At 35.0% G+C, this 19,353-nt stretch overlaps 1 protein-coding gene across 1 annotated transcript in view; it reads right to left on the bottom strand.

Moving 5' to 3' along the window:
- The window catches only part of LOC127853593 (mRNA export factor-like), a 42,273-nt gene extending 25,633 nt beyond the window's left edge, over positions 1–16,640 (bottom strand). The window contains exons 1-5 of the mRNA XM_052388256.1: positions 16,560–16,640; positions 14,212–14,337; positions 11,844–11,942; positions 4,459–4,551; positions 1,805–1,891 (exon numbers count right to left, since the gene is read on the bottom strand). Coding sequence (XP_052244216.1) covers positions 1,805–1,891; positions 4,459–4,551; positions 11,844–11,942; positions 14,212–14,319 — 387 coding nt within the window. The 5' untranslated portion in view covers positions 14,320–14,337; positions 16,560–16,640. The remainder of the gene's footprint in view (positions 1–1,804; positions 1,892–4,458; positions 4,552–11,843; positions 11,943–14,211; positions 14,338–16,559) is intronic.
- Between the last annotated feature and the right edge of the window lie 2,713 nt (positions 16,641–19,353).

The following is a 19,353-nucleotide window of genomic DNA, read 5'->3' as shown; positions in this document are numbered from 1 at the left end:
AGTCCATGCTTTCCACGAGGAAGAATGACGTGATGTTATACACAAAGTCTAATTTTGGCATGATTTTCATCTGTACATGAAAAACACGAGAAATGTGTCACTGTTGCTAGAATTTTCTTAATTTTCCGTAAATAATGAAATCTGAAAATGATTTCGGATAACACATTTAATTATACGCATTTGATAATACTTCAATTAAATAATGCATTTTGATATACAAATGGTCATAACACATTATGTAATAAGTAGGTAAATAACGTGTTTTGAGATTGCCAAACCATGCATACATATAGGTCTACATGCATGAATGACCTGACAAGTTATATCACGATCCGAAATGAAAAGTTCTCGGTAAAATTTAAAGAAAGACGTGTTTTTATTCCCAGAAATTCACTTTCACTTTTGCAAACTTTTCTGAAAAGAGGTACATTGTACATGTAACATTGAGTCGTTGATTTGTCGTAATTACTTAATATAAAGGTTCTCAATGCTCTCAAATCGCGTCACGTGATTCAGGCATGTTCAATGGGAATTCCCCAATCCCACAATTCAATTTGTATATGCACTTGCGTTAAATGGCGGACAACATTCATCGTCAATATTGGCTGTAATTTGGTTTTGAAAAAAAGAAACCGTAATAATACTTGAGTATCGGGTAATGGATAAAATTGGAGCATGCAAAGATCTATCTATATAATATGTGTTTACATTGTACACTATACTAAAAATGTGAAAATCTTAAAATTTTCTATTCTTTTTAGACCTCATTTTAACTTTTTATGCTCTGAGAATAGCAGTATTTTGTCCCTAAAAATGTATAGAATTCGTTTTCCCTGACCCCACCTGTATTTTTTTCTCAAATTTTTTCGGACACCTGTTTTTTTTTTAAACATATTTATACTAAATGTTCAAATGAATTATTATTATATTAATTGTCTGAAAACTTTGAGTAACAAGCAAATTCGTTGGATTGAAATCCCCCGCCAATATGCTTCTGGACACAAAAGTGTTATATTTGACACTCAAAAAAGCATTTTTTCAAGATACAAAGGGCCATAACTCTGTTATTTACAGATGGTGTACAATGCCATTTGGCGTGCATCATCCCTTTATCCATATATAAAATCATACCAAGTTTCAATGAAATCCGCCAAAGCATTCCAAAATATGGATCCGGACGGACGGAAAGACGGAAGAAAAGAAGGACGGACGGACAACGCCAAAACAATATCCCTCAAATGATGGCGGGGGATAATAATAGTTAAATCAATTGATGCTTATACATATCAAACCCGTAGCCGATCATCAATTTAATAACTTTTTTAATGTCTCTTAATTATCGAACACCTGTATTTTTTTCTCAAATTTTTTCGGACACCTGTTTTTTTAAACATATTTATACTAAATGTTCGGATGAATTATTATTAATTTAATTGTCTGAAAACTTTGAGTAACAAGCAATTTCGTTGAATTGAAATCCCCCGCCAATATGCTTCTGGACACAAAAGTGTTATATTTGACACTCGAAAAAGCATTTTTTCAAGATACAAAGGGCCATTACTCCATTAATAACAGATGGTGTACAATGCCATTTGGCATGCATCATCCCCTTATCCATATATATAATCATACCAAGTTTTAATGAAATCCGCCAAAGCACTTCCAAGATATGGCTCCGGACAGATGGAAAGACGGACAGACAGACTACGCAAAAACAATATATCTCCGCCGATGGCGGGGATAATTATGGTAATAATAGAAAACAATATATGGCCAGTACAATTCTCTACAAAAGTAAACTTACCTGTGCAATCTGTACAAACTGGTTGCTGTTGAGATCCCACATCTTTGCGGTTTTGTCACAAGAGGCAGTGAACACCTTTGTACCATCCTGTAACAAAATGCACTCAAATGCAGGACTTACAGGTATTCCCTATGTTCTCCTAAAACAAATACCATTTCTTATAAAGTAGTAAATTAGCAAGCATTTTAAGACTCATGTAAGGGTAAAAAGTAAATTAATAAACTGTATCACAAAATCACCAAAATAAAACTATTTAAAATTAAGTTACAAATGTGAAAATATCAACATGGAACACAGCTTCAAAGTTTGATGTTTCCTGCATATACATATGAGCCTGGACATAATGGATGTTAACTTGAATCTCAGATGAGCCTGTGCTGGATTCTTGGTCAGAAGAAACCACCTTGAAAACAAGAGATGTGTTTGACAGACACAATATTGCGCCGTTTTGAAGCCATAAATTTGACCTTTGACCTTGATGGATGACCTTGACCTTTCACCACTCAAAATTTGCAGCTCCATGAGATACACATGCATGCCAAATATCAAGTTGCTATCTTCAATATTTCAAAAGTTATGAAGAAGGTTAAAGTTTTGGTTAAGTTTTTGAATTTGTTTTTTTGACCTTTGACCTTGAAGGATGACCTTGACCTTTCACCACTAAAAATGTGCAGCTTCATGAGATACACATGCATGCCAAATATCAAGTTGCTATCTTGAATCAGTGTCCTACAAATTTCTTATTTTTCAGGTAGCCCACTGGGCTACCAATAAAAATATTTGGTAGCCCATAAAATTTTCATACAAAATGATAAGAGGCAGGTTTTCATCTTTATTTTATTTCTTCATTTACATATACATAATATGTATACATACATATACATAAAACAGCAAGTAGTCTGATGTACACAGTCAATATCGTAAATTAATGTTACAGTACAGGCACCGTGTACTTAAATGTAAATGTACCAAAAAAAATCATATACTACATGTAGATATTACATGTATGTGCACATGTATGTGTACTTAAATTCGGACAGCACGTTAAGTCGTAAACGTAAATAAAGCGTTTAGATGATTAATACGATTGACTCGTATGGTGTTAATCAATGCAATTGCCCTTTTTAACAACAAATACCGAGTTTCAAGAAATCAAGAGTATTAAATCATTTATTTACTTGTGTCCGACTTTAAGTACTGTCCGAATTTACGTATTGCATCCGTATGTTACGACACTTGTGTGCAGTCAGTGTACAATACAATAATTGTTTCAATAATGAAGGAACTGATACAGCATAACGGTAATGATACAGCGTGTTTACATGATATTTTATTAAGAGAAAATGTCAATGCCAAATAATTCGCGAGATACCCCGGTACTTAGGTTGAAATTCACAACGAAACTTTTAATGGAAATTAAATGATCTCAATGTTGTACCCGCTACGAAATTTTTATTTACAAATAAATACACCCACGCCAATTTTCGCGCGCTTTTTATCAGGACAAAGAAATTCATTTCTTAAATGTAGAATTTTGTAACCTAAAATAGCTGTACACAACGCGTGCAAACCGTGGCAGGTTATTTACGCATGTTGCAATACAAAGGTCCTGATTGGGAGCTTATTTCATCATATCTTTAAATAGAACCATATGCCGTAATTCATTTGACACTTTAGAAAATTTCAAACGTTTGTGTTTATGACTCTTATCGTCTATATTGCCCACCCATAATTTGGTTTTAAAAATATAAATCGGGCATATATGGGCTTATTGATTAACAGTCGATTAATCCAATTATTAATTGACAATGCAAACTAATTAGCAGGTGTTAACCGCGTTCACAAAGTTGTCATTAATATTCATTTTTGGTTTCGTTACCGTTTTGAAGAATCCGCTATTGTTTTGATTTATTTAATGTTTGGCGTCCTTGGGTATTTAACGACATCAAAAATGTTGTCGCTATTACTCATTGTTGCGGTTAACAAAGAATTCCAAACTGCGAAATGATGTTGCATCATGTGCGCCAACTATCCAACCGGCTCTCATTATATTATCAGCAGACGACAAATTTTGATTCTGATTGGATGATTAAAATACACTGTTACTGTTTAAGACATTACCGCAAGTGATCGGTGACTGATTAGATAATTGATTGCACTTTGTTATCGGATTATAAGCAATACACAGTGCACAAACACATGGTCAGCGTGTTAATTCTACGTATGTCTGTCAATAAACTGGGCTACCGCTCTTATAGATTTATAGTAGCCCGGCGGGCGTCAGCTGGAAAATTTTAGTAGCCCGATGAAAAATTTCGGTAGCCCCCGGGCTCCGGGCAATGGATTTGTCGGACACTGCTTGAATATTGCAAAAGTTATGACCAAGGTTAAAGTTTTGGTTAAAGTTTTGGGACACACACATACATACAATGACAGACAGGCCAAAAACAATATACCCCCGATCTTTCGATCCAGGGGCATAAAAAATCATAAAAGTGGATTGTGTCGCCATTGATTAGCCTGTGCAGACGGCACAGACTAAACTCACAGAGGACACTTTAGGCGCATGCATTAAGCCTAGTTTTCCCAGAGTAAGACTACAATATTCATGGACTGCCCCTGTTCTATCTTACACTACCCCTGTTCTATCTTACGTCACTCCAGTCGACATCCAGAACCGGACCAGTGTGTGCCTGCTGGGCCTTCAGCACAATGTTTCCTGACTGCTGCACCTCCCAGCATCGAACCTGCAACATGTTGATATCTTAACACTTCCCACTTAGAAGCAAAGTGAAAATGGCTTAGTGCAATGAGCATAAAACCAGAACAGACTGCAAGTTACCCGCAGTCTGTTCAGGTATTTTGCTGTTTGCTGCTCATCAGTATCTAAGGGTTGGAAATGAAGCCTTTAACACTTGAGTTTAGTAATGGAGGTTTTTAATTAAATATAACTTTCTGTGGGACTACAAAGTGGTCAAAATTCATCTCTTAATGATAGGGGGTCAACCCTATACCCTTTAAGGTCGCCGTGGTGTAATGGATATGGTGTCCGCCTAGCGACCGGGAGGTCACGGGTTCGATCCCCGCTGTGGGAGCGTTCTTTCGATCTCCCATATAGACACCAAGTACTGGTTCTAGGCCCAGGAAACGGACTCGAGAGCATTTCAAATAAGTAGGAATTACTTTCTATGCAATCGAGCTAAAATAAATAGGTTTAAACTAAACTAACCCTATACTGCTTGGATAGGCATTATGATGTCACAAACAAATGGTTAATTCTTTACCCTCTACCTCTTGGCTATGTATTTAGATACTTGTGTAGTACCGTACCTTAGAAAATCAAAATAAATTGAAGACCATTCTTAAGATATTAAAGCTTAAAAGGCTTCAATTTCAATCCTTTCTAATCCTAACATACTGATGAGTAGCAAACAGCATTTACCTGAACAGCTTGGTTTTATGGTGGTTGCATAAAGCCATTTTCACTGTGCTTGTGAGTGAAAAAGGGTTCACACTTTACCAATTAGATACATTTTTTTAGGCATTTGTAGTTCATTAGAAAGTTTAATTTAATTCACGACCTTTCTTACAGTGAAGTTACTAGAATCAAGTTTGTAAGGCTTCATCTCCAACCTTTTGATACTGATGAGCAGCAAACAGCATAAAACCTTAACAGACTGCGAGTTTCTTGCGAGTTACTCGCAGACTGTTCTGGTTTATGCTGTTTGCCATCAATGGAATATTAGCGTTTCATTAATATTTCAAAATTCGTTTGCAGTCTATTGAGACTTTTGACCCTTGATTCTGGCCAAAGTTTACTGATACCATAAACATAACATTAGGCCTTTATGTGGTTTAATTGTTATAAACATAAAAATACATGATTGTTTCCATTGGCATTAGAACATAGAAATAGATATGAGTGTAAACTGTAACTTGATAACAAAAAGAGTGAAGATAAAGTCATTCCCAAAATGAGATTTCCATGTTTACACAACATACACAATTGGAATTAGAACATAAAAATAGAGTGCAAACTGACACTTGATAACAAAAATAGTAAAAATGAAGTAATTGCCAAAAATGAGATTTCCATGTTTACACAACATACATTAAATTTGAACAAGGCAGGTGACATTGATTTTTGAACAAGCGTCATTGATTCCTGAATTCTGGACAAAGGCTATAAAAATTTGATCTTGACATATGACCTGAACCATGAGCCAGCATGACTTTCTTCTGCACATTGTCTCAATGACCTTGACAATTTAGCCCAGTTTCCTGAAAATCTGTTGAAGAGTATAGGAGATGTGGACAAGACACAAAAATAAACAGTTAAACCTTTGACCTTGAAGTACAACCTTGACGTTGGACTAAAGTGATTGACTCATGTCCTCTTTACATCATTTCAATGACCTTTCAAATGTAAACAAGTTTCATGAAAATAAGTCAAAGAGTTCATATCAAGCAGACACAAACCCATACTAGAATGGTAAATGGCAGAGTATTAGAATTAGTGTTTTTCCCAGGCCTTTTCGTGTGGTGCTGCTCCATGCCACCCTTCTTAAGTGCCACTCTGCCCTTTTCAATGGCAAAAGCCTCCACGCGGCCTTACTGATAACATCTTAATTGCCCTTTGACCAAACTTCTTAGAGGACTAGTATCAGAGAATGGCCCCAAGGCAGCCAAGATATGCGCAGTTTTGAATTAGTCATGCGTGAATAACTCCACGTCAATATCTGTTGATAATTTCAGTGGCTTTGATATACATACCACACTAATGGGTCCGTAATGTGTATTCCTCCACGATAAAATCGTGGATAGTTATTCCGGAGATCATTGATGAAAACCGAGTGTAATCCTAATGGAAATTGTGCATTTCATGCATAATACAATAATTGCAAAACATTTATTTGTACACGTAATTTAATTAAACAAGAGGGCCTGAAAGGCCCAAAGTCGCTCACCTGAGATAACAAGATATTATTGAGACAAATCTTCTGACTAAGTTTCATGAAGATCGGAAAATAAATGTGGCCTCTAGAGTGTTAACAAGGTTTTACTATAGCAATATAAGGAAAATTACCCCTCCCCCTGGCAGCCATGTTTTTCAACCAACCGGCATCATTTTTGAACTCGTCCAAGATATTATCAGTATGAATCTTCTGACCAAGTTTCATGAAGATCGGACAGTAAATGTGGCCCATAGAGTGTTAACAAGATTTTACTATAGCCATATAAGGAAAAATGCCCCGCCCCTTGGAAGCCATTTTTTTCAAGCAAACATAATTATTTTCAAACACATCCAAGATAACATTGAGACCAATTTTCTGACCAAATTTCATGAAGATTGGACAATAAATGTGGCCTCTAGAGTGTTTACAAGGTTTTACTATAGCCATATAAGGAAAAATGCCCCACCCCTGGTGGCCATGTTTTTAAACCAACCACAACCATTTTCAAACTCCAGGGTTTTTTTTCCACTTTTTGGGAAGATAGCCCATGGCTTTGGAATTGGGAATTTTATCGGCATTTTCATGAAATTGGGAAAATAAATTCATTAGCCTTTTTTTCCACATGAAAAGTCCACTGATTAGGGAAATACTTAATTTGATATAACTCTTTATAATCATTCTAATTAAAAGAACAAAATCATATAATACTTTGTTAGATGTAATTGAATTGAAATTGAGATAAAATACGCATTACACTTCTTTCTAAAAAAAAAAAAAAAAAAAAATGTTTTTTTTTTTTTTTTTTTTGGGAAATTGGGAATTTGTTGCCACATTTTGGGAAAAAAGTATACTTTTTGGGAATGGGAACATAGCCGAATTTCGGCTATAAAATCGGGCCAAAAAAAACCCTGAACTCATCCAAGATATCATTGGGACAAATCTTCTGACCAAGTTTCATGATAATCGGAAAATAAATCTGACCTCTAGTGTTAACAAGGTTTTACTAAAGCCATATAAGGAAAATAGACCCGCCCCCGTGGTGGCCATGTTTTTCAACCAACCGGCATCATTTTTGAACTTGTCCAAGATATTATTGGGATGAATCTTCTGACCAAGTTTCATGAAGATCAAACTATAAATGTGGCCCCTAGAGTGTTAACAAGATTTTACTAAAGCCTTATATAGCCATATAAGGAAAAATGCCCCGCCCCTTGGCAGCCATGTTTTTCAAGCAAATGTTACCATTTTCGAACTCATCCAAGATATCATTAAGACAAATCTTCTGACCATATTTCATTAAGATTGAACAATAAATGTGGCCTCTAGAGTGTTAACAAGGTTTTACTATAGCCATATAAGAAAAAATGCCCCGCCCCCTGGCAGCCATGTTTTTCAACCAACCGGCATCATTTTCGAACTTGTCCAAGATATTATTGAGATGAATCTTCTGACCAAGTTTCAAGAAGATTGGACAATGAATGTGGCCTCTAGAGTGTTAACAAGATTTTACTATAGCCATATATAGCCATATAAGGAAAACTTCCCCGCCCCTTGGCAGCCATGTTTTTCAAGCAAGGTTACCATTTTTGAACTCATCCAAGATATCAGTGGGACAAATCTTCTGAGCAAGTTTTATGAAGATCAGAAAATAAATGTGGCCTCTAGAGTGTTAACAAGGTTTTACTAAAGCAAAATAAGGAAAAATGCCCCGCCCCCTGGCGGCCATGTTTTTCAATCAACCAGCATCATTTTTGAACTCGTCTAAGATATTATTGGGATGAATCTTCTGACCAAGTTTTATGAAGATCAGACAATAAATGTGGCCTCTAGAGTGTTAACAAGATTTTACTAAAGCCATATAAGGAAAAATGCCCCGCCCCTTGGCAGCCATGTTTTTCAAGCAAACGTAACCATTTTCTAACTCATCCAAGATATCATTAAAACCAATCTTCTGACCAAATTTCATGAAGATTGGACAATAAATGTGGCCTCTAGAGAGTTAACTAGGCAAATGTTGAAGCAGCACAACGGACAACGGACAAAATGCGATCACAAAAGCTCACCATGAGCAGGTTGTGCTCAGGTGAGCTAAAAATAACAAGTTCTAACTTTATCGTTATGGTAATTTAGATAATTAATAATTGAAAAAATTATTGTATCGTATACTAATTAAACAAAATGCGAATTGCAAATTAGGTGGACATATACGATTTTACGTTTGCTAAGTCACATGTCGCTTACATCATTTTGACAAGATGGCGGACAATACAGAAAATAAATTGTGACTTTCTGCAAAAATGGCAAATAATGATAGAATTAGCAATGGAGATCATACATTTTGAAGGGATTAATGAAAATTATGCCTGGGATAATCAACAATGCATAAAATGTTTAAGATAGAAACAACATATTTACTCAATGGATGTATGCCACGGAAGAGAGTGTTTGCAAATTAGCGTTCAATTTACTCGCAGAGTTAACACATCTGACAAGATTATCATTAGAAAATGAGATGAGACAAACATGGTTTCGATTATATGTTAATGGAAATGTGTATAATCAGATTCATATGCATATATTGCTTTATTATGTTTGTCATGCTGTACAGTTTACTGAAACAGAATGGAACTCAAATGGAAAACATTGCAAGGTAAATATATTTATTAAAGTAAGTTAAATACATAAATTACCATTAAATGTGCTTATTTAAGTTTTTATGTTTTTGCAACTGCCTCTGATGCGATTAAATGTTTCTCCCAAAACCAGATATTCTTGGAAAGTTTTGCCCTTTTTTTTCTAAACTGCGTGTTAAAATGCTCATTTTGAATGTAACGCACCATGCCCTTTTGCCCTCCTGGGAAAAACACTAAGAATATTTTAGCAAATCATTTTCAATTTATCACTGATCATCAGTAAATTTAAACAAGAGGGCCATGATGGCCCTGAATCGCTCACCTGACTCATTAAGATCAGATGAAAACTATGACCTCTATTGTCTACACAATGTTTTTATATGATTTGACCTAGTGACCTAGTTCCTGACTCTAGATGACCCAAATACAATCCCAATCCAGATTTCATCAAGATAAACATTCTGACCACAGTTCATAAATATTGGATGAAAACTGTGACCTCTATTGTCAACACAAGGTTTTTCTATTCATTTGACCTAGATTTTTACCTCAGATGACCCAAATACAATCCCACCCAGATTTCATCAAGAATTCTGACCAAATTTCATAAAGGTTGGATGAAAACTGTGATCTCTAATGTCTACACAAGGTTTTTCTATTATTTGACCTAGTGACCTAGTTTTTGACCCCAGATGACCCAAATAAAATCCCAACCCAGATTTCATCAAGATAAACATTCTGACCAAATTTCATAAAGATTGGATGAAAACTGTGACCTCTATTGTCTACAGAAGGTTGATCTATTATTTGACCTAGTGACCTTGTTTTTGACCCCAGATGACCCAAATACAATCCCAAACCGGATTTCATCAAGATAAACATTTTGACCAAATTTCATCAAGATTGGATGCAAACTGTGACCTCTACTGTCTACACAAACAAATTGTTGACGGACGGACGCACGGACACACGCAGGCACGCACAACGGACGCCGGACATCACACGATCACATAAGCTCACCGTGTCACTTCATGACAGGTGACCTAAAAATATGTGTCGGAGATAAACATGAACAGTTGTGGTTAAAATCCCATAGAAACAAGGGCTGTTTGTAAAACATGCATGCCCCCCTATATGGGCTATAAGTTGTAGTAGCAGCCATTGTGTGAATACGTTTTTTGTCACTGTGAATGGTGGTGGTGGTAGTGGTGGTGGTGGTGGTGGTGTAGTAGTAGTAGTAGTAGTAGTAGTAGTAGTAGTAGTAATAGTAATAGTAGTTGTAGTAGTAGTAGTAGAAGTAGTAGTAGTAGTAGTAGAAGTAGTAGTAGTAGTAGTAGTAGAAGTAGTAGTAGTAGTAGTAGTGGTAGTAGTAGTAGTAGTAGTGGTAAAAGTAGTAGTAGTAGTGGCAGTAGTAGTAGAAGTAGTAATAGTAGACGTGGTGGTGGTGGTGGTGGTGGGTGGTGGTGGTGGGTGGTGGTGGTTGTGGTGGTGGTGGTGGTGGTGGTGGTAGTAGTAGTAGTAGCAGTAGCAGTAGTAGTAGTAGTAGTAGTAGTAGTAGTAGTAGTAGCAGTAGCAGAAGCAGTAGCAGCATTACAAGACCAATACTTAAGAATGATCAAATGGGAAAAGGTAACCTAGCACTGGCAGTAAATATGGGGCTCATTTACAGGTCAGATTTGGAATCTCTGCTGTAAAATGAGATTTTGAATGAATTAAAGGGAGGCAAATCTGTAATAAAAAGAACATGCATAAACCGTAGTTGTTTCCCTTGTTTGAACCATGCTAAATCCTTACAAGTTTGGAAAGAATTGGTTGAAAAATTTGGACTTTATTGCATAAACACCATTTTCTCAATTCAAGGGGAGGTAATTCTGTACTTCATGGACCAATAATGCTCATTTTTTGTAGGGTTCGTGTCCTCATTGATATAAAGACACTGTGCAAATTTGGAAAGGATCGGACAAAAAATGTGGAAGATTTTTGAAAGTTTTAACAAAATAGGCAAAAACGAATAAACATGCAAAGTTCAACGAGCTCCTGCAGCCATGTTTTTTGACGAATCAAATTTCTTTGAACAAATTTTTCAGGGGAGCCTTCAAAGGTCATCCCTGTGAAATTTTTTGAAAATCTGATGAGCGGTTTCTGACAAGAAGATTTTTTAAGGTTTTTACCATATATGGTCATGGCGGCCATCTTGGTTATGTGATCAAATTTTTTTTTAACAATTCTTTTGTCCCATGACCTAGGGATGCTCCACATGAAATTTAGTTGAAATTGGCTCAATGGTTTAGTAGAAGAAGATGTTTACAAATTGTTTACAGACAGACAGACAGACGGACGTTGGACGGTGAGTGATCACAATAGCTCACCCGAGCTATCGCTCAGGTGAGCTCAAAACTCCCTACAACGTAGGCTCAAATGGGATCCAGTGGTGACAATAAATCTACTTACATTATTGTCCCAGCTTCCAGCCACAATAAATGTTGACTGCACCATTGACTCTGGACTGAATTTGAGGCTGCTGACGCTATCATCTGGGGGAGATGTTACCTGTTACAAATAAATTGTAAACTCACGAAAGTATACAAGCAAGGTTCCGGGAACACTGGGCTTAATAAATGTGCATAAAGTGTCATGAAAGATTATCCTGTTCAGTCCCCACTGGCTTAATTAAAACAACACTTTCTGTTTTTAAGGATTTTCAGTTTAAAGAAAAATCTTGTGTGGGAGGAAAATATTGCCCCTGACTAGCCAGTGCAGACTGCACATGTTAAATTGTTAATCTGGGATGACACTTTACACACATACATAAAGCATAGTTTTCCCGAATTCGGCTCATAAAAACATACACTTGTACAAATGACAAAAGGGACATATTTCCTCAAATTCTTTTGCAGATTTATATAGTGAGCTTCAATTCTTTCCCTTCAAACAACAGCCATTAAAAAAAAACACTACCGGTACATTTTTATTTTCATACATATTCTTTAGTGGAAATGAAAAGGGTTATACTTGTGCAAATATTTGTTGCAGCCGAATTTCTTTATCCATCTTACCATTAAGTTCATTCAACTGTTACAGTTTGAGCAAAACCTCTCAGGCAGTTAAAGAGGAGTTCAGTAAACAAAATGTTTGGGTATCTAAATACTACATAATCATTGGAAACAAAGGTTCCAAATGCACTAGTGACCCGAGACCCAAAGGAACTGAACGGTGATGGGCAGCTTTTATGATGCTTGTGTCATAAAATGTTCTCCTGACCTTTTTACCTGGAACCATTTTGGAACTTGGCATTAGAGAGACGCTCCGTAGAAAAAGGCATAAAACAAAACTGATGTACTTGCAAAATGCAAGCACTGTCAATACATGTAGTTCCTTAATAATTTAGCTTTATCCAGGAATAAGCTGTTTTGCAGCATTGATAAGCTGGATTTTAAATTGAAGTGAAGGCATTTATTTACTGAAATTTGTATTGGTACATGTGTTATAGTAATATAGATGGACAACTCTCTTGGATTATTTTTCATATGCTTTTCATGTACAATTATTGGTTGTAGTGCTGCAACAATATACCGGTATATCGGTATATATCGCAATACGCAATCTGCATATTGTATTGCGATACCATTTTCATCATACCGGTACGAAAATTTTACAAAAATTAATTCACATTTCGTCCAGAAAAGCCATCCAAAATAATGATAACAAGGTAAACAAAATAAGCAGAGTAATTTTTTTTTTCGTTAAAATAGCATTCTGAAAAGTATATTATACAGAGTAACGTTGTTACATCGGAGCATTCGTTCGATGCTTTTGAACAGATTATCGTTGAATTAATTGCGCACAGCTGTAAATGTTTCGTTCGATTCTAAATTGAGCATTATTAAATTTGTAATCCAAATTTCGGAAAGACGCTTCAAAATTTTAATGCTAATGTGACAATAAAAAAATATGGCGTCAAATAAAAAGTGCTTTATCTTTGTCTCAATAAAGAGCGCGCGAAAATTAAACAGACATGTAGGACGTCGCATGGAAAGTATGGGTGTATTTTGTGTCGTATAAAAATGGGAACATCACGTCAGGTGAATTACGCGTGTTCAGTGGAAAAAAAATGCCTGGGTTGGACGTTATTTCATCACATCTTTAAATAGTAACAATTAAATGCCAAAATGTATTTGATACTTAAGAAAAGTTGCAAATGATTGTGTGTCTTGTTATTCTTGAGCATATTTACCGGCATATAGTAAATATTTACCAAAATTTGCTTTAAAACTGGAATATTCGGGATTATCGGATAATTGGCAAGTTATAATTTTGGTACAAGTTAGCAATATATTGCGATATACATGTATTGCAATACGTTTTTTTTAACTGACAATATATTGCAATACGGTTTTTGGCGTATTGTTGCAGCACTAATTGGTTGTTGTTTTTTGTTATTAGAATTTACCAATTGTTTGTCTGTGATTCACACACTTATGTACATGCAGAGGAACATTGCAACACGACAGTGAAAAGATTATCTCAAAAGCTCACGCTGTTCTCAGGTTAGAACAAAAAAGACAGAGTGCCAGTATTCTTCCAAACCTGGTTGCAGCCAACATTGCTTCTATTAAATATATTATAATACTAAAGGACATTCAGCTATGGAAAATTTGAGTGAAATCCAGTCACCAGAGTAAGATGTGTTTGGTACAAAAACTTCACAACACATTCAGTGACTGACAAGTGCTGTTTTTCATAACTCACACTTTGTAAGAGCACACAAATACTTGTTATATTGTAAAAATACTGTACCGGCAACTTTTGAGTCACAAACCTCAATATCTTTCATGGCATTGTAATTGGTATTGGCTTGGGTTGTGCCAAACAGGCTTCCAGATGTTGTGTTCCCAAAACTGTTTGATGTAGATCCAAAGAAACTCATTTTTGATGCTTATTGTATCTACAATAAAAGTCATACCTGTATATATTTAAAGAAAAACATTAAACACATATTTAAAATTAAATTATTTAAAGCCATTGACAAAATAAGATAAAAAATACCCTTTATTGTATTATGTGACTTAATGCGTTTTTATATCTCCAAATTCATGTGTAACAGGGGTGTCAATAGTCCCTAATTGGAAATCCCAGAACATTAAGTCGGAGTTTCAGACCTAGCTCCAGGTACAAGGGCAGAGCCCCCGAGCCCTAGCTTATTGTTCTCTTTACAGTCTTTTGAGTTGCACTTTCTAGTGAGCCAACTGCAAAATATTATGAACAAAACCATGCTTCACACTTAATGTGTATTTGCCATTTTATATAAATGTTATAAAGAAATTCATAAATAAATTAAAATCAACAAACCATACTGTCTCTTAAAACAACTGTCTGAAAACATAACAAGATACTGCATTTAACTGTAGAAAATGAAAATCAGTAACCAGTGACATAGCAAATATGCAATCAATTTTTTTAGTATTTAATAGGTTAACACAGGGGGTTTTATGTGATTTTGGGGAAAGGGACTGGCCTTTTTCAAGTGGAAAAATAAGGAAAGTCTTACACTACGCGACCGGTGATTTTTGCTTAATTCGTGGAGTCATGGTGGACAGTTTGATTTTTTACTGCGAATTACAGTGAATCTCGGCTAATCACCACAAAATTGTGGAGAATCATCGCAAAGATTATCTTGCTTTCGTGCGACGGGGGAGTGAAAAATCACATGAAATCTAGGTGATTTTTCACTCCCCCGTCGCACGAGAGCAAGATAATATTTGCGATGATTCTCCAAAATTTTGTGGTGATTAGCCAAGATTCACTGCATTTCGCAGTGGATATTGGTGACATCGGTGTTTTGCCAATTCATTCATAAAAACCGAATCGAATTGATAACTGTATACATACGGTTTTTCTAAGTGAACAATTATCTCATAATCTACTGGATGTGGTTAATTTTTATTATTAAAGGGATCTTTTCACGCTTTGGTAAATTGACAAATTTGAAAAAAGTTGTTTCAGATTCGTAAGTTTTCGTTTTAGTTATGATATTTGTGAGGAAACAGTAATACTGAACATTAACCATGCTCTAATATAGCCATTATATGCATCTTTTGACGATTTTAAAACCTAAAAATTATAAAGCGTTGCAACGCGAAACGATTGAATAATTTGGAGAGTTCTGTTTTTGTCGTTAAATTTTGTGAAACTACGAAGATTGCTTATATAAGGTATAAAATACGTCAAGAATGTGTACATGGCGGAATAGCTCAGTAGGCTAAAGCGTTTTTACTTCAGGACTCCAGGGGTCACTGGTTCGAAACCTGCTCCGGGCAATGTTCTTTTCCTTTTTTAAATTTTTTTCTTGATTTTTTACTGGAGCTTTTACGATCCAATGTTTACATTTATCAATATAAAGCATTTAATGAATAAGTTAAAAAAATGCCAAAATCTGTGAAAAGGCCCCTTTAAGGGTTTTAAAAAAATAATTTTTTTTAGATATTATTTTGGTGAAAATCTCTCAATGACTATGAGGCAAAAAAATACGTCTAGGGGAAAGGGCCGAAATTCGGCGCCCTTAAAGAAGGAAAAAAACAACTGATTAACATGTTATACAATATGACATTGCAGTGCTTAACTTTGATAATCAATAATAATATTTAAAGATGGGGGACATTTGCAACATTTGGTAGAAGTGTAAGATTTTCGGAAAGTAGCAATGAGGTTTCATCTGTTACCGTTAATGTTTGTGCCAGCCGCTAACCAGTCAACAATAAAAAAAGACGGCACATTTCCAGAATGCCCAGGAAGCTATTAAAATATTCATTCTCAAATGATTGCCCACTCGAACAACATCCCACACACCCTTCAAAAAATAAATTCTAATCTGATTTACGCTGATCTCAAAATCGACCCTGGGTGGTTCAAATCTGGATTTCCGAAATAATCCGGACGATTGACACCCTTGTCTGTGAAAAAATCTGTAAAATAAATATTGAAACTGTGTGTTAACTCTGAAGCAATATCCCAAAGATATCCGAAAATGGGTTACCCGAATTAATTTAGAGATACAGTTTTAAGTATCTTTAACAACCGAGACATACTGAAATATATTTCTATAAAAAAAATATATTTTGTATACAATGTTTGAATGTTTTATTTAAAAAACCAATATTTGCAAGCTACGTGAATGTTTGACGCATTTATTTCGCAAATTCCCACTTTCTTTTTTTAAGGCGGCGTAAACACAAAATTAATTGGTAATGTTAATAGCGCATAAATAATGTGGGTCAAAACGGCCTCCATGTCTACATCTACTACATCTACATTGTACATCGCTGCAATGTAAATGGTAACGTATGGTAGGTGTAGATATCGACTCGAATTGATACAAAAACTTTGCTAATGTTAATAGAAATAGAAGTGACCGTCACAATATTATATTTCCTTACAAGGACTATCCACAAACTTTAGTTCAATGTGGCCTTGACAACGAAGCTACCGCCATGGCTATTACACACGACACATTTTCACATGAACTATGGTTATTCAGAACAATTTATTTCAAAACCTATTAATATGATTATATGTGCGACCTAATTTACGGGCAAAAGCTTTTTAAGTTTTTTTTGATTACCATGTATTTTTTAATAAATATATGGACATGATTGTGTTCAAAATATTATAATTGTTGCAATAATTAAGTAATGCATCCAAAAAAATCAATCTTAAAACGAGTTACATGTTCCAAGCTTAAAGATCTAGCATCTTATTATTTTTTTCTAGCCATAGGAATTTATAGCTGGTTTGGTGTCTGTGGTATAGTGGATGGGGTGTCTACTAACTCGCTTAGTCACTGGGAGGTCTCTGTATTGATCCCTTAAGTGGGAGCATTCTTTAGATAACCCTAAAGACATACTATGGCGTACCATTTTGGTTGAAAGTCAAGAAGACCTACAAGTTAAAAAGAGAAATGTACGTCGAAGAACAATAATTGTACGTCGACATAAATATAAAATACACTTCGAAGTATATGTTTGTACGTCAAAGTACAATTTGTACTTCGACATACATGTTTGTACTTCTACGTACACATTTTCTGAACAGCCAATCAAAACACTAGTCTCTTGAGCCGCTTTTCCTTCAGATTTATTCATAATAAATGTTTAAAATATCTTTTTTAATTGAGGACAAAATGAATAAAAATATCATAATGGCAAAAAACAACACATAGAAGTTTCAAGTATTTAATGCATTGAAATAGATCATATACAAATTTGAAGAAGATTCAATTGTTACCTTTTCAAAATTAAAATTATTCAGCATATTTTGAGTATTTATTGATCATGCGGGCCGGAGTATCACGACCGTCCAGCGCATTACTGTGTAGGAAATTCCCAACGGTAACCAAACAGTTACCAAGCATGAACGGGATAAATAATGTATTATAACCTCCCCGTTGGTCGTATTTTGTGATAACCATAACTTGCATAAGTCAGAGGTTAATTCCGCCACGCCAGGTCAATAAATACGCACAATATCTATGAGTTAGCGGTCGATAGTCGCAAAATTTGGTATAAATTATAATGATAATAATGTTTAATAAATACGCACAATATCTATGAGTAAGCGGTCGATAGTCGCAAAATTCGGTATAAATAATAATAATAATATTGTTCAATGTCAAATATCTCTAAAAGCAACAGACGTAAGGTGTCTTCTGATTAGCTAACACTCAAGGGTCGGTGAAAATTGTACGTCGAAGTACATTTCTTGTTCTACCTAGTAGGTCTTGTAGACTTTCGACGTCATGGTACGTCATATAGACACTTAGTACTGGTCCTACCCAGGAAACACTTTGTTTCATCAAATGTCTCAATTCAACTTGACAGCTTGCTAAAGCAGTTGCATTTAGCATACAGTACACTGATTTAACATAATCAAGATCATGTGATGATTCAAATCAATTTTGATTGACAAATTTGACAGGATTTTTTTTAATCCAATAAGTTTTAGACTGTCAAATAACACACACTACGTATTGAAAGCCATACCTGGAGCTTTCTTCTGTATATCACTGACTTCATCAGAAGAATGATTTCTACTGTTGGGAAACGTTAACACCACTAATTGTCTTCTTATTTGTCATCAATGTATAGTTATGTGTAACAGCATAACAACATACTTGTTTTGCAATTAAAATATTTAATAAATACAGGTATCTTGCAGGTTTCTAATTTTCTTTCGAAAACAATTGTTGAATAGTTTAAATTTTGTCGCCACTAAAAAACTAGCCATTTTGTAGCAAATCTAAAATCACAGTCTAAACTGCATACACTTAGCTCTATAGTTACAATTTGAATGCAAATATTAGAATGCATCATGTTATATCATCCATATTTTTTTATTTAAACATTCAAATAACACATAACACAGTACATATATAAAAAGGTATGTGGTATTGTGTGGAGATACAAAACACTTCACATCATTTATTTGCACATAAAATAATTGTTAGAAAAGTAAAACTAAAACACTGTCATCAACCTACATTTCAAGAATATTTACGTATATGAAATTACAAAGTGGTGTTATTGTATTACCTTTTACAAAATTAACATTGCTGGTTATGTACTAGCCGTAAAACATTTATCATAGATTAACAAGTGACAACCAATTTATTAATTACACAATAGAACGGAAATCATATTAATTGCATTATGCATTTACTAAACAAGATATTTGCTACTGTTTAGAATTACACTATCTTACAAAAAATGATCACAGGTACTTAGTGCTTTTACATCCTTGTGGTAAGTTTTGTATTACTAGTTTGACATTTATTGGCAGACACTTGTCGATATACAGACAAAATTTGCATGGGAACTTTCATATTTTTTCAGCATTATTGCCTTCAAATTGTTAATTTAACAACCCTTTGACAATGTTTGCACATCTGATCTTATTATACCATAGCTGA

Source organism: Dreissena polymorpha, chromosome 12 (assembly GCF_020536995.1).
Source record: "Dreissena polymorpha isolate Duluth1 chromosome 12, UMN_Dpol_1.0, whole genome shotgun sequence".
Lineage (NCBI taxonomy): Eukaryota > Metazoa > Mollusca > Bivalvia > Myida > Dreissenidae > Dreissena > Dreissena polymorpha.
The sequence above is the reverse complement of the archived record's forward strand: the minus strand, read 5'-3'. Positions and strand labels throughout refer to the sequence as shown.